The sequence below is a fragment of the Saccopteryx bilineata genome, chromosome 1, assembly GCF_036850765.1.
Source record: "Saccopteryx bilineata isolate mSacBil1 chromosome 1, mSacBil1_pri_phased_curated, whole genome shotgun sequence".
Lineage (NCBI taxonomy): Eukaryota > Metazoa > Chordata > Mammalia > Chiroptera > Emballonuridae > Saccopteryx > Saccopteryx bilineata.
The window spans coordinates 366,412,721-366,428,906 of record NC_089490.1 but is presented as its reverse complement, the minus strand read 5'-3'; the positions used below and the strand labels follow the sequence as shown (position 1 = coordinate 366,428,906).

General features: G+C 48.4%; 1 protein-coding gene across 5 annotated transcripts in view; it reads right to left on the bottom strand.

Annotated features, from left to right (window-relative positions):
* Nucleotides 1–12,267, bottom strand: part of NAV2 (neuron navigator 2) — a 405,016-nt gene extending 392,749 nt beyond the window's left edge. For all 5 annotated transcript variants that reach the window (XM_066251118.1, XM_066251119.1, XM_066251121.1 and 2 more), the window contains exon 1: nt 11,203–12,267. In XM_066251118.1, the coding sequence (XP_066107215.1) occupies nt 11,203–11,460 (258 nt within the window). In that variant the 5' untranslated portion in view covers nt 11,461–12,267. The remainder of the gene's footprint in view (nt 1–11,202) is intronic.
* Between the last annotated feature and the right edge of the window lie 3,919 nt (nt 12,268–16,186).

Below are 16,186 nucleotides of genomic sequence, written 5' to 3'. Positions count from 1 at the left end.
AAACGGGGACTGTCTGCAGGGCTGCAGCCGAGCAGCCTGCGGCAGGAGGACAGGAAAGAGGTCCTGGCAGCTGTGAGGCACATGGATCCCGCCAGGCCCAGCAGCACAGGGGTGAGCTGGGGGACAGCCGCCGCAGCAGAGAGAGGAGGAGAGCGTGCCCAGATTGCAACAGAATGAGGGCAAAAGCACTGCGGCTCCTCTTTCCACCGACGCGGAGCCTCGGGAGACGGGCTGGGGCAGGCATGGGAGGCCCGGCCAGGAGGAAACAGGGAAGAGATCAAGGCCCGGGAAACAGGGCTCCAAGCGGGCTCCAAGAAGAGGGTGAGGCGGCTTGATTGTCTTAAGCAGCCCCTCTGTGTGGAACTCAGGCTTCTTCCAATTACTGGTGGAAGGAGGCAGTGGTTAAGAGCACCGATTTTAGAATCAGGAACACCCACATTCAAGTCCGTCCCTTCCCATCCCGGCTGTGTGACTGGAACATGGTCCATGACCCCTCTCAGGCTAGACCTCACAGATTCCTCAGTTTTCTCCTTCCTGGTAAAACACGATCGATAATACTGGCTCAGAAAGTTCGTGTAAGGATTAAATGAGATTAAGTATAGAAATGGCACATAAATGGTTGCTGTAATCATTATCCCTAGAGGGCTTGCCTAATCCTAGGACTCTCTAAACCCTCCCCTATCTTAACCAACTAAAAGCCTTCAGGACTCTTCTCAGGTCCCCCTTCCAAAGTTGGGGGAGGAGGACCCACCAAAGCCCATGGTGTTCCCGCCCCCTTCCAGTCGGTAGTATCGCCATTAGCCCATGCTGACATTGTCTTCCGCTGGAGCAACCGGATGGTTCAGCCATGGTCAACGTCCCTGTGTAGAGAAACCTGCCCATTCCCTCTCCTCAGCCAGAGCAGGCGAGTTTCCCTAAGAGCTGACATCAGAGGGCTTTGACACTGGTCTCAGCCAGTGTTCAGGTTTGTCTGTCCCATGTCTCCTATGCTTGGCCACCTCCCATCACTTCTCAGCTCACATCCCAGGAGGGAGTTCTGCAGGATCCACAGCTCTATGAATACAGCTGGTGCTCAGTATTCACATATTACTGTTTTTTTATTTTTTCCTTTTGTCTTCGCATTCCCCTCCTTCTTTTCTCCTGCAAATGTTAACTGAGAACCTACTGTGTGTGCTGGCCTGGGACCAGAAGGGATCAAGAGAGACACATTTGTGACCTCGTGGAAGCCATGGTCTGGCTAAATAAGTATTCACCGTCCAAGCTGTGGGGGCCACAGAGCAGGCTGTAGGAGAGAGCGACACTGCATCAGGACTATGGTGGTGGCAGAAGACTTCCTGGAGGAGGTGACACTAAGCCTCAAGATGAATGGGTAAATAAGAGGGAGGATTAGCCAGGCAAAGGAGAACTAGTACTAGAAGAGACAGAGGGTCGGAGTAGAAAAAAGAACTTGCTTACACCAAGCTCCTTACCTTCTCAATGCCTGGGCTGTAGGACTCAACCAGGAGTTTTCATATAGTTTTGAAATTTTTTCATTTAAATCATTTTCATTTTTAAAAATATTGAAAAAATTTTTTTTATATTTTTCAACCTTGGAACCTCCTGAAAATTTTTCAAGAGATTACTAAATCAAACTGGACCCTAAGGCTTTTCTTCTCCCTCTTTTGTCTCTCAAGCAGCATCTCTCTCTCTCTCTCTCTCTCTCTCTCTCGCTCCCTCTCCCCTTCCCTCTCCCCCTCTTCCTTTCCCCCCCCCCTCTCTCTCTCTCTCTACCCCCAAGCTCCAAAGACTCTTCTTTTGCCTCTGTAACTCATTTCCTGAGCCCATTTCTTGTATGGCTCACTTTTTTACCTCTGTAACTTTCTAAATAAACTTTCTCTTATTAAAAAAGAAAAAACTGAATCTTATGATTTCCATAAAATGTCAGGAACCATTCTAATGAAAGAACAAGGAATTAAGCCAAGATTCTCACACTACATCAGAAAGGAGGTATGGAGTCACGATCCTAAACCTAGTGAAATGAACTTGGCCAGGCTCTTTATTGTAAGCGAGTGGACACACACACTCACACACACACTCCGATTGGATTTATGCTTTCATGAGTACACCCTAGATGCGAAGGGGATTGCTAATGTATACTCCCGTTAGCCAGGACTTTGTTTTGTTTTCCAACATTTTATCGTGAGAAACTTCAAACACAGAAAGTTGAAAGAATTGTATGTATATCTTTTCCTAGATTCACCAGTTAACTGTTTACAGCATTCGCTTTCTCCTTCTCTCTGCAGATATACTCACCCTTTTTTTCCGAACCATTTGAGAGTTAGTTACTGACATCAAGACATTTTATCTCTAAACATTCCAGCATGTATTCCCCAAGAAAAAGGACATTTTCTTATATAACCTCAATACCACTAAGATCAATAGAATGCTTCCATCTAGTATACAATCTGCATTCAAATATCTCCACTTGTCTCCAAAATGACCTTTCTAGCATTTAAGGTTTTCCTTATCCAGGGCCTAGTCAAGAAGTTCTCACTGGATTTAGATATTAAGCTCTTTGCTCTCCTTTTGGGAAAAGTCCTTTACCTACCTTTTAAAATTTTTTCTTCCATGATATTGAGAATTTTAAAAATCCGCTGTCTCAGAGAATGATCCATAATCTGAATTTATCTGATTGCTACCTTATGCCAACAAATGATTTTAATCCAATACCCCATTTTTCCCTTCCTCTGTCCAGAACCAGCCCCGTCAATTACACTTGGTGGTAACACTTAGTGAAGAGGCCTCAGAGAACTTAGAATTTTACACATCCCAGATTGGGTTTAATTGATATTATTAAACAACTAGCATTTATTTAATATTAAAAGAATACTGGCCCTGGCCGGTTGGCTCAGTGGTAGAGCGTCGGCCTGGCGTGTGGAGGTCCCGGGTTGGATTCCCGGCCAGGGCACACAGGAAAGGCGCCCATCTGCTTCTCCACCCCTCCCCCTCTCCTTGCTCTCTGTCTCTCTCTTCCACTCCCGCAGCCGAGGCTCCATTGGAGCAAAAGATGGCCTGGGTGCTGAGAATGGCTCCATGGCTTCTGCCTCAGGCGCTAGAATGGCTCTGGTTGCAATAGAGCAACGCCTTAGATGGGCAGAGCATCGCCCCCTGGTGGGCGTGCCGGGTGGATCCCGGTCGGGCGCATGCAGGAGTCTATCTGACTGCCTCCCCGTTTCCAGCTTCAGAAAAATACAAAAAAAAAAAAAAAAAAAAAAGAATACTTTCAATACTTCCAAATTCTGGGGCACAGAGGAGCCAAATGGCATATGTACCCAAAAAATTTTATAGCAATTTACTTTGACTCAGTATTAACAATGTCTTTTCAAATATTATTTTTGCAAAGTGCTTTCACACTTGCTATTTAAGAAGCTTGGCTTTGGAGGTCAAACAGATAGGAGTTCAATTTCTGGGTCCACCTCTTTACTAGCTGTGCTAGATGGAAATGTAGCTTAACCTCTCTCAGCCTTCGTTTCCTTAAACGGTATTTAGGGTGTAAGTTGCTTAAACTAGTGCCTCGTTCAGAATAACAGCCTCTGTTCAGTTTCACAATAACTCTTCAAGAAAGGCAGGTAGGTATCATCCAGTCTCTTTTATAGATGAGGGAACTGAAGCTCAAAAGACAATGTGGCTTATTGAAGGTTAGGGCGGCCAAGTGTCCAAAGAGACAAGGAGAATCGAAGTTGCTGACTTCCATACCTGTCATTTCTATTTCCACTCAGGAAGTAGTGTCTACCTCATGGGATGCTGTGAGGACTACATGAAATGATACATTTCTGTTGCTATGCATTATGCTGATACAGAGACCATGCTCAATCAGTGTCAGCGACCATTACTATAATTATTTTTATCTTGTCACACTGCCATGAGTAACTGATTTTGTTCAAAGGCCCCAAAAGAATCCTGGGAGACAGGCTCATAATCATTTTGACCCAGCCCCATTTCTACCCTATCTTCTATCCCACCAAGATAGGGGGGTTGGAACAACCCAAAATTCACTGAAGGTATTAGGTTTCACTTAGAAGGAGAGACAAAATATTCGGTGGCTGTAGGGCCATTGTTTGCAAAACACAAGAGAGGGTCTGTTCTCCTTGGGAAAGGAAGCACTAAGTCATGACTCATTCTTTAGGCTCTATGTGGGAGACTTAGGGTTCCTGCAAAAACTTTTGTGTCACTCACTATTGTCTTATGTGGACTGAAACACAAAGCCTGACCCAGTTTTGTTCCCAAAATCACATGACCCATTCTGCCCAAGACATTCTAGGAACACATTGTCTATCTCCTTGAACAATGTGACCGAGTCACCACTGAAAAAGAAGAGACAGAGTCGCCATTGAAATTGACCCTGTGGCTATTAGTAAAACCATTGGGCAACTGGCCATTCCTTGGGGCACCTTAATGACCAAACTAATCACAAGGTCTATCTCCCACCACAATCAGGCCAGGCGTGAGAAAAGAGGGCTTTCCTTCTACCTTCAGAACAATAAGGAACCACTCAAAGTCCAATCAGTGGGACTGTTCCATTGTTGGTCTTGGGCAGGGCCATCGGTGTGATCGCCTCTACTGTGCCAGCTCAGGCTGGGTGTAAAAAGGAGCCTCCCTATACATTTGGTTTACAGTTGATCCCTCAGTGTGCTTAGTGCTACAGAGATGGCACGTCTGGGACCAGAATGTAGAGGCGGCATTTCACAACTCTGGATGTGACTCATGTAGAGAAGATTGTTCTTCATTTACTCTTGCTTTCCGTTCACCTAACCAAAGCCCTGCTATGCTCTCTGCTTTCACAGTGCAAGCCATCTGTCCTTCCAGGTAATCAACCGTGTAGCTGAGAAACAGAGAGGTAGGGTAGAAAGAACATGAGCCTAGAATGAGGCAGATCTGGTTTCCAAACTTGGCTCTGACCTTAGATAATAGAAATAGGCAAACACCTATTTCTTGCTTATGATTATACCAGGCACAGTGCTCAGCAACCTACTTGCGTTATCTCACTGAACCCTCATAGCCAACCTATGAGCACCAGTATTTCTGCTTTATAGAGGAAGACACTGACATCTAGATGTTAAACATCTTGCCCAAAGCTCGGCTTCCACATATAAAATCCATAGACCACTTTACATTTTTCCCAGTGTCTCGTGTCTCCAATTAAATGTTATATATAAGCACATATGTATATATATACACCTCAGACTACCCGGCACACAGCAGATGCTCCACAAGGGTCCCTTCCCTGCTGCTGAGGCTGGTTCTAAGAAATAAGAATCTCTGACCCTAAGCCAAACTCTCACTGGGTGGCTTGGCTTTTTCAGACTGGCTCAGGAGCTTCGTCAAGGCCTAATTAAAACACCTCTCTCACGGCTACAAATCTTAGTCTTATCAGCAAATAATGCAGGACACCAATATTTGGAACCTCAATCTTGGTCACTGATAAAATGAGTGGGAGAAGTGGGAAGCAAATCTAGATTCTGAAAGTTGGAAATTGGGCTGTAACTCCTCCAGCCTGGCCTTTGATGTGCGTGTGCTTACATGTGCTCATTACTTTAAGCTGTTCCATGTGTATATATTTGTATATATGTGTGTATATATATATATGTATATACACATATCCCAAAGTAGATGTATTTATATACATATATACACACACGTAATGATACACTAAATAAGCCACCAGTCCCACCCTTAAAGTGTCTTCAGAAAATTAACCCATGGAATAAGCAATAATATGTGAACTATAAACATTCTTGCATGTTGGCAGATAACCATGCTAGACATTCCCCTCCAAGAACTGAGAAAGAGAAGAAAGGGAATAACACAATAGCACAAAAATGCACTAATCAAATCCATAATCAACTTTGATGATGGAGCACGGATTCTAATCAAAACGCAATGGGGTAAAGTTGCAACAGGTTGTAAGCTTGGAGCCGAGTGCTCTTCCCAGCAGCCCCGCCTGCATTTTCTTTTTAAACATCTAAAACACCCACAGCGGATTTCAATCACTTCTAATTACTTTTTTTAAAGAAATGAGTTGCAAGCTGAGCACCAGGCTCCTAAAAACAGGAATTATCAAAGCATTATATAGATATAATTTTTTCCCCCATGCAACTGCTTCTTAAAAATAAGCTAGCCTCTCCTCAAATAGCTCATGAGTATTCCTTATCTGAAGGTCGGCCGGACAGGATTTCTGAACTAACCCAGAACCAATTTCTAAAACAATTCTTTGCACATGGTCATAATTTATACACCATGTTAACGGAGCAGATGCTATAAATGTTCATTCTTGGGGAAAGGCCCAGGTATCCCAGCACCAGGAAGGGAGTTTGGGCGCGGGTGATGCTGCACACACAGTTCCCCGCACTGGGGGTCGAGCCCCAGCTGTAGGTTTGTGGGGGAGATTCAAGGTGAGGGGCTTGGGGAGCTGATGGTGGGGCTGCACCTCAGAACGATTTCCGGCTTGTGGCCTGTGTTAGGACTTTCCACACTTGACGGAGGAGAGCAGGCGAAGGGGCAAATGGGTTGTCAGTGGCTGAAGAGAGTTGCTACGTAATATAAGAAGCCTTGAGAATGGCCTCCTTTCCCCTATAACTACCACACTGAATATTCCAACCCCAAGCTAATAATAATGATCACTGTCATTTCCCAAGGGTCTGCTCTGAACCAGGTCTTTTATAGACATCATCTCCCCAGCTTCTCATAACCACTCTGCATGCTCAGAATTACAATCCACCAGGAAGCCAGCACGCAGATTCAATCCCTTAGCTGTGAGACTTTGTTCTCTTCTCACCATCTCTTAAAAGAAAGATTCTACATAAAGAGCAATTAATTACCTATTGCATGACGATGCAGCTTCCCGTGGTGACATCAGCTCCTGCTCTGCACCACCGCATGGCCCTGCTCCTCGTCCTTCCCTGGCATGCCTCTCTCACCATCTCTCCTCCCCACCCAGCCACCACCTGCTTCCTCCATGAGGCTGTCTGGACTTCTCCAGCCATCATGTCCCCTCTCTTCCTTTGAATCCCAAGGATACTTCTCAGCTCTGTTGCCCCAGTATATCAGTAATGCCTCCCAACTGGACTCTAAAATCCCCATGGCCCAGCATGTTTTATTTACCCTGTTCTTCTGCCAGAGCATGCTAAAGGAGGCAGCTATGGAGAGTGGGAAGACCATAGGCCTGGAAGCCAGGATAACCTGAGCTCCACCACACTGGAGCAGGACGGGCTAAAGCAAGTGACTTCACTTTGCTGCGTCTCACTTACTCTCCTGACTCGATGGTTACAGCAATGGTCTTATAAATTAGGGCCTGAAGGAGATGAGGGAGTCTCTGTGGTTATCTCTGCGCAGCACTGTGGTGAAGGGCCATGGAGTTCACAGTCAGACTGTCCAAGTCCTAATCCTACTTCTGCTACTCACAAGGTCACTAACCCAGTGATTGCCTCAGTTTCCCCAGAAGTAAAATGAGAGTAGTAACACTTACCTCATTGGAGGATTGTAAAAATCAAATGAGATATTTTATAGTATCTTTAGAACAATTCCTGGCATATAGGAAGTGCTATGTAATGAGTTGCCATTATTATATTATTATTGTTATAGAACATGGCATTTCTGCTTTAAATGTTACTATGAGGATGAAATGAGATCACATGTAAAGAGCCTGGCACATCAGGCCCTCACTAAGTGGTCCTGCCCTTCCCTCATCTTCCCACTGTACCTGTTGTACTAAGCAGGCAATGGATGCTCTGAAAATCCTTATAAACCAAGGGCTTGAGAGAATAAGCTATGCCTGTTCTCACTCCAAGCTATTTGATCTCAGTTAACATTCCCTAGCTCTTAATTTAGCAATATAAATAGCTAATTTTGTGTTCCTCATTTGCCAGACACTGGGTTAAACACTTCAAATATGTTATTTTTCTTATTTATGTTCACATATGTTATTTATGCTCATTTTTACAGATGGAAACACTGAGGCCCAGAGAGGTTAATCCAGCTATTATTACATGACAGAGACAGGACACCATGGATATCCACCTGACTTTAAAACCTGTGCTATTGCACTGGCCAGTTGGCTCAGTGGTAGAGCATTGGCCTGGCGTGCAGGAGTCCCGGGTTCAATTCCCGGCCAGAGCACACAGGAGAAGCTCCCATCTGCTTCTTCACCCCTCCCCCTCTCCTTCCTCTCTGTCTCTCTCTTCCCCTCCTGCAGCCAAGGCTCCATTGGAACAAAGTTTGCCTGGGCGCTGAGGATGGCTCTGTGGCCTCTGCCTCAGGCGCTAGAATGGCTCTGATTGTGGCAGAACGATGCCCCGAGATGGGCAGAGCATCGCCCCCTGGTGGGTGGATCCTGGTCAGGTGCATACGGGAGTCTGTCTAACTGCCTCCCCGTTTCCAACTTCGGAAAAATACAAAAAAAAACCCACAACCCCCCCCAAAAAAAACCCCTGTGCTATTGACCACTGCACAACCCAGCCTTCCATGAAAAAACAAAACAACCAAAAAAAAAACCAAACCCCAAAACACTAAATAAAAAGGGAATCAGAGGCCCCAAGATATCATTTGCCGGCCCTGGCCGGTTGGCTCAGCGGTAGAGCGTCGGCCTGGCGTGCGGGGGACCCGGGTTTGATTCCCGGCCAGGGCACATAGGAGAAGCGCCCATTTGCTTCTCCACCCCCGCCCCGCCTCCTTCCTCTCTGTCTCTCTCTTCCCCTCCCGCAGCCGAGGCTCCATTGGAGCAAAGATGGCCCGGGCGCTGGGGATGGCTCCTTGGCCTCTGCCCAAGCACTAGAGTAGCTCTGGTCGCAGCAGAGCGACGCCCCGGAGGGGCAGAGCATCGCCCCCTGGTGGGCAGAGCATAGCCCCTGGTGGGTGTGCCGGGTGGATCCCGGTCGGGCGTATGTGGGAGTCTGTCTGACTGTCTCTCCCCGTTTCCAGCTTCAGAAAAATACCAAAAAAAAAAAAAAGAAGATATCATTTGCCATTTAACTCATCATTTCCTGAGTATCTTCTAGTGATAAATATCATATTTTGGATTGGAGACTACCAGATGTCAAGCCACAGTCCTCAAGCCATAATAGAGAGGCTTGCCTACGTGTTGAATAGGCACCGTGTCAGGCAGTCTGGGAGATAGGTAGGTCCAAAGAAGGGAAAATCCCCTTTGCCAAGGTCACTTTGATGCCAGGGTGGGGCAGTGAGAACAAGGATCTGCCACTTGCCACAGAGAAGAGCCCCCAGGAATCCATACACATAAGGAAAGGGCAGGCTGGTAAAATCCAGGATAGTCTACTGGGAAGAAGCCAACTTCCTTAGCAGGCCATTCAACCATCCTCATGGTCAGTGCACAAGGCCCCACAGAGGGCAGGGCAAGGTGGAATGGGGCAGGCAGGGAACTGTGGGCCAAAGGTGAGGGAGGGAAGCAAAGCCTGGAGGGAACGTGACCATGCCAGCCCCTCTGGGAGCAGCTGCAGTACAATTTTTCAGGAAAGAGGGTGATGAATCACCTTGCCAGAGCCTGCCCAGTACAAGTCTCCAACAATGTTAAGTGAAGGGTCAGGAGGGCGAAGGCAGAACAGCTGCCAGGGTATGAACAGTCATCCCAGCATCTACTCTCCCTCTCATTCCTCAGGTCCTCCTCATCGGGCTGGATGTGTGTCACATTGCAGGGTCACCGCTCTGGCCTCCAGCATACCATTCCCCACACCTCATAAGCCCCAGCTCCAAGGGGAGAGGGGAAACCTTGACAAGAGTGTACCCCCGAATTCATTCCCATTTCAGAGCTCACTGGACAAATCCTGTGGCCAATGGCAGAAAAACAGAGCAGAACACAAAACCCTCGCCTACACGGGTCTGAGAAGCGTTGAGGGAAATCTTGCCTTCCTCCCACAGGCCATCAGTCAAATCTGTCAGCCTCCAAAAAATGTTTAGCAAGTGCAGAAGCAAGGGGCATGCTTATCAACCTGGCTTGGGAGCTTAATCTGCTTTGAGGGCCTTCTCCAGCCAGAGCTCCGAAAGTCTGCTTACAATTAGCTTCCAGCTCCAGTTCCTCCATCAGAAAGGCTAGGAATGTGTTGAGTTCTAGCCTCTGATCAGAGAAGGCTCAGGGAGAAGGTGGAGACAGTGTCAGCAGAGAAGTAAGTGCCAAGAGGGTCAGCTGGTCTGTTGCCACTTCCCTGACACCAGCCCCAAACCACCTCCCCCTCTGGCTTCCCGTCTCTCCTGACCAGGATAGTCACATTCGTCAAGTCAGCCTGTCCCCAAAAGTCCCTTATGACTGACTGCCAAGAAAATACAACATGCCCCCGCTCCCTCCTACCAGACGAGGGAAGAAAAACAGCAGGGAGGGCAGGAAGCCAAGAGTACCTGATTGGCCCTCGCTGATTTCCTTAAAAGAGATTGAATGGCCAGGGCCTGTCACCCAGCCGAACTGGGAGATGTGAGCTCTGTCTGGAACGGTGTAAGTCACCACTTCTCTGCAAGCCACCCCCCATCCCCACCCCCAGTCACCCGGGCTACCAGCACCAGGATCTACAACCCAGGAAGGAGGGGCTTAGCTACAGGCCGCCATTCTGAAGAGCCACCCCCACCTCCACCGCATCAGCCAGCCAAGACTCTAGGAGTCTCCAGCTGGCCGCCTCAGCCGGTGCACCGGGCACTCTCACTACAGTCCCAGCACGGTGCTGGGAAGCCTGTCAGTCCAAGGGATGGAGCAGGGGCAAGTCGTCTTCAAGCTGGGGGAGCAGGTTCACTGCAATCCCCAGACCCCTTTTCCTGGATATTGCAGCCAGGGGGCATCGAGCCCAACGAGGCCTCTGATCATTCCTTGTCAGAGATTAAATCTCTGCAGAACCGACAGACCGCTAGACCTCAACATTCAGAACCTGACATTTCCGGCGCTGCACACGTTTTTTTGAGAACACTCGGCCGGTGCCAACCAGAAGGAAGCCGTAGGCGTGCCCGCAGCACGGTCTCATATAGATCTTGAAGGCAAGCCTAGGGCACCCGGGCCACACCCACCGGCTAGCCCACTCTCCCGCGCATCCCCCAACCTGCCGACCTAAGTGGACCGGGTCCCTTGTCCGCCCACTGGGTAGCCCTTTTCCCCCATCCAGCCACGCCACTCTCCCCCTTCAAAGTATTCACCCCCCCCCCAAGAACACTGCTCCAGCACACAGCGCCTCTCACCTGGGTATCGAACCCGTTTTCCACGGCGCCGCTCATCCGCAGCGGGAGCCCCTCCCCCGCCGGCTCCTGCAGCCCCTGCGATTTCAGCGGGATCTGGCTGGGGAAGGCGGTCTTGCTCACCTCCACCTTGCTTCCCAACTTGAGGTAGCAGGGCTGGGGACCGGCCCGGGCTGGGGGCACGTGCAGGATGGGCGCGGCACTGTGCACGGGTTTGGGCAGTCCCGATTTCATCTTGGAGGCGACCAGGATGGCCGGCATCTTCTCCCGAGGCTTCGGCTTTCCCAGCACGTCCCTGGCAGCGGCGGCGGAGGCAACCGCTAAAGGCAGCGCGGGCAGTAGAGCAGGCGCCGGGCCTCGGCCCGCGAGGCGCCCACCACCAGTGGAGAGGAAAAAATAAATCCCCGGGTCGGGGAGCTCGAAGCAATCCGCGAGCGCGCCTTGGGGGTGCCGGACGGCCGCGGAGGACTGGGCGCGGCGCTCAGCTGGTCCCACCTGGACGCGTGCTGCAGCCGGGTCTCACGCCCCTTCTGGGTGGCCTATTCAAGGACTCTGGGCGCTCGCGGACTGTTGCCTCTTGCGATTCTCCTCCTGGGGACCCGAGGCTTGGAAGCCCATATTAACTTGTCACTGCATCTCCGAAGTGAGGAGGCCCCTCTGGAAAAGAGGCAGCGGGGAGGCACGCCTCCCTCTCCGGGAGACTGCGGGTGTGAGCTGGCCAGGGAAAGAGAGATCTGTGGCAGGAGGGAAGGAGCGAACCGCAGAGGATGGAGAGGGAGAGCGCACGGAGCCTGAGACGTCTCAAGATCACCGCGAGGCAGCTGGCGCCCTGATCGCGAGCACCGCAGTGTCACCCGCGACGCAGAGGCGCGGCGAGAGCCCCCGAAAGGTCTCTCCAGGCGTGACAGTCCGTCACCACTGCCCAGAAGCCCCCCGGACAGATAGCACCTTAACGCCTGTGGGTCTGCACATGCTCCGTGCTCTATAGTGCAGCAAGGCTGTGGCCGTGGGGCGCGGGCACCTGGACGCGCGGCTGGGCAGGACTGCGCTAGCGAGCGGCCGCCGCGCTTCCCGGGAAGGTTGCGCTGGCTGCGGGGCTCCGCGCAGGGGAAGACAGGCTACGGCCCGCGCGGCTGCGGCGCGCGCTGACAGCCGGGGCCGCCCCGGCGCGCCCATTGGCCCGCGGCGCACCAATCAGCGGCCGCAGATCTCACTGCAAGGGGCGTGGTCTCAACTCCCGGGCCGCGGCCGAAACTCTGGGGCCGCGCTTGGCCGCAAGTACAAAGCGGGCTGGTGGCCGCTCTGCGGCACTGTTCGGTCCGCGCGCTTCCCCGCGGGCCGACACCCTCGCGCCCTGAAACCTTCTTTTTGAAAAATGCTTTTTCGAACGCAAACGCCCGCCTCCGGACCCCACGGGCACAGTTGGGGGGAAGTTTTGTTTCCTTTTTCAAATTATTTTGGTCGCCTTAACGGTTTAAGTCTTCCGAAGTCGCGCCCGAAGTCCCGCGGCCCCCCATCTGGCCAGGGCAAGGCTATTCCTCTTCTCCCGCGTTAACGACAAGCCAGCCATTTCTCCTCTTTCTGCCTGCTCTGCCAGGCGGCCCGGGGACCTCCCAATCGCTTCCTCTTCAGTTTTCAAAGGCTGCACATTTCACTTAACTATTTGAAGTATTTATGGGCAAATACAATACCCAGGGAAGCTTCCAACCCCGATACAGCTCCTCCTTGCAATCTACCACAGACTCTAATTAGAGTGCCTGAGGAAGCCAGGAGAGACTCCATGGCCCTTGCTGGTTCAGGCTAAACCTTGCTGCATTTCATGTAGAAGCCTCTCCCTGTCCATGCCTTGAACACACTGGCCCCACAGGTTCCTCGACTTTAATCTCCCCTGGGGATTTCTTCTCTTCTCTCAGTTGCTGACTCAAAGAATATGAGAATTGAAAGGGATGGTCCAGGCAGGCCAAAACCCTCGCGGTTCATTGATGAGGAGCCCCTACCCTGTAAAACTGCCTGGATTTAAATTGGGCAACTTCTTTCATCTCACGTGCATCCTTAGAAAGCTTCCGTTTTCACTTAGGAGTACGGAGGAGGTTTGACTACATTTATACAAAGTACTGTTGTTTGGATTAAATTAGATAGTGCAAGACAGACAGTCTAGTCTAGCACAGTATCCGGCAATGTAAGGAGCCAAGGGAAGTTGGGTATTATTATTATTATGAATTACTGGTACTCCCCTCCCCCATCACCTCTGCATATAAGCTGTTTGTCTTCTTTGTCTCTGAGATATAGGTTTTCTCTGTATGCCCACCCTATAGACTGATTTATAATACTGATAGCATTGGTTTATCATTATCCATACCAGAGGAAACATCAGTTTTAAAGTGACCTCTTAAAACAGCGTCAAGAAATAAGAAGGTACTTTCTTATCCTGGTCTGTCCCCTCTCCCACCTTATCTTCCATCCATTCTATATTTTATATAGCAACTTTCTACTCTAGCTAGACTGAAATGCACACAGTCTTGTGTATAATGTCAGGTATCTTCCCTCCCTCTGACATTAAAATACACGTGTTCTGTGACACTTAGCACTCTGACTTTTGCCATCTGCTGCCACCTTGTTATTGATTATTTCACGTGTTCAGTTTCTCCTTAGAGTGGCAGGCTTTTGAAGTTAGGAACTTCATGTAAATTTTTATTAGATTCTCTCAGCATCAAGTATAATGCCGTGGAGAGAGAGCTACCCAAATTATCAAATGAATGAGTGAAAGATGCTAGCAATTCTCCAGGAGGAGAGAACCTTCTAGATTCAGGTACATAAAAAAAGTCATGAGAAATGTTACCCTGCATTAAACCTTAGGACTCTGCTACCCAGAATTCTGGTTTTTATGGGTGTATCAAGAGTTATGGAGAGCTACTGCAGCCTTGGACTTTAAAGATCATGGAGCTATTCCAAAGTATATCCATGATTCTAATCGGCGGTTCTCAAAGTATGGTCCCCAGACCAGCAGCAGCACCTGGAAATCTGTTTGAAACCTCCTCACACACACCACTATGTTGTCCACTTGAAGCTAATATAAAAATATATTGAATGTCAACTGTAATTGAAAAAATAAAAATAATGCTTTTAAAAAGGCCCTTAAAGCCCACCCCAGACCTACTGAACGGCAAAGCTCTGCAGGTGTTGCCCAGCAATTTAGGTTTAGTAAGTATTTAACACAGTGATTCGGATGCATTGTAAAGGTTGAGAACTTCCTCCTGCCCCAATGAATATATCATGCATTCAGTGCTCTTCTAGGGCTTCTTAAACCTTAATGAACAGAAGAATTACTGGAAATCTTGCTAAGATGCAGATTCTGATTCAGTATGTCCTGAACGGGGTTGACGTTCGCTTTCTGAATAAGCTCCCCTTTGATGCCCGTGCTGGTGGTCTGCAGCTTTGGAGTAATAAGTCTAAACCATAGGTAGCAAAGGGTTGCATCTCAAGAGTCATCTATAGTTAAGTGACTTTCTGTCACTCTATGTTGAAAAGAATTCTGAGGGTACATCTAGGTAGTTTAGTTATAAACAGCAGCGTGATCAATTAATAATGTCTCTCATGGGTACAGAAATAGAATTAATGGCATATATGCTATGTGTTTGCCATCTCTGATTGCCTGTTTAAATCATATTTGCTGCCAAGGTCATTTTTTGAATGTGTACCCTCAAGTGTGTACTAATATGAAATATAGTGCATTTGTTTTCTTTCTTTCCTTCTTTCTTTTCTTTTTTGGTATTAAAAGTACCTGCTACTAACACTCTAGAATTTGGTAAACATATGAGCATTCACTTTAACCCTGTAGGATTTGTATAACCAAAGTCTAATAATTTCCCAACTTTCTGGATGGAAAACAAGTGAATCTTTTCTAGTGTATTCTCAAATTTCTTTCCCTGCTTTCTCATTTCTTAAATAATTTTATTTTCTCTGTCCTGGAACATTTTCTATTTCCTTTTATATCTTTCCTATAAATCTTCATTTCTTTGCTTAAAGCAAAATAATTATGTTATAATAAGCATACAAGTGGGAAAAAGCTATATTCCACTGCAGCAAAAGAGGTTTCTCCTTAAATAAGATCATCTCAAATTATAACAATATCCTGTAAAGATACTCTTTACACATGGATGCTATGTTAACATGAAAAGTCATTTTAAGTCAATGTGTTTGGCAAACATTATTCGCTAAAGAAGTCATTGGTTTGGAGGAAGGCAAACTGCTTTGAAAAGAACACACAATCTAGGTTTTTATTTTTTTAAATGTCATTTTAAAAAATTATATGCACTATGGACAACCATTATTTTAAATCACAACTCTGACAACCCCTCTCTCCTTTTTTTTTTTTGTATTTTTCTGAAGTTGGAAACTTGGAGGCAGTCAAACAGACTCCTGCATGCGCCCGACCGGGATCCACCCGGCATGCCTACCAGGGGGCGATGCTCTGCCCATCTGGGGCATTGCTTTGTTGTGACCAGAGTCATTCTAGCACCTGAGGCAGAGGCCAAGGAGCCATCCTAGGATCTGGGGCATTGTTCTGTTGTAACCAGAGCCATTCTAGCACCTGAGGCAGAGGCCATGGAGCCATCCTTAGTGCCTAGGCCAACTTTGCTCCAATGTAGCCTCGGCTATGGGAGGAGAAGAGAGAGACAGAGAGGAAGGAGAGGGGGAGGGGTGGAGAAGCAGATGGGTGCTTCTCCTGTGTGCCCTGGCCAGGAATCGAACCTGGGACTCCTGCACACCAGGCCAATGCTCTACCACTGAGCCCATGGGCCAGCCCCCCCCCTTTATTCTTTGTGACTCTAACCTTTCAAAATCACCCACATGTCAGGGATGGTGAAATCTGAAACTTACTTTCAAAGCTCTCAGGACCACTGACTCATCCTAAGAGTTCAGACAGTTCCTTGGTTGTAGGAAGAGCCAGCCTCAGATCAGGATGGGTCAGCTACATCCCTTTCTG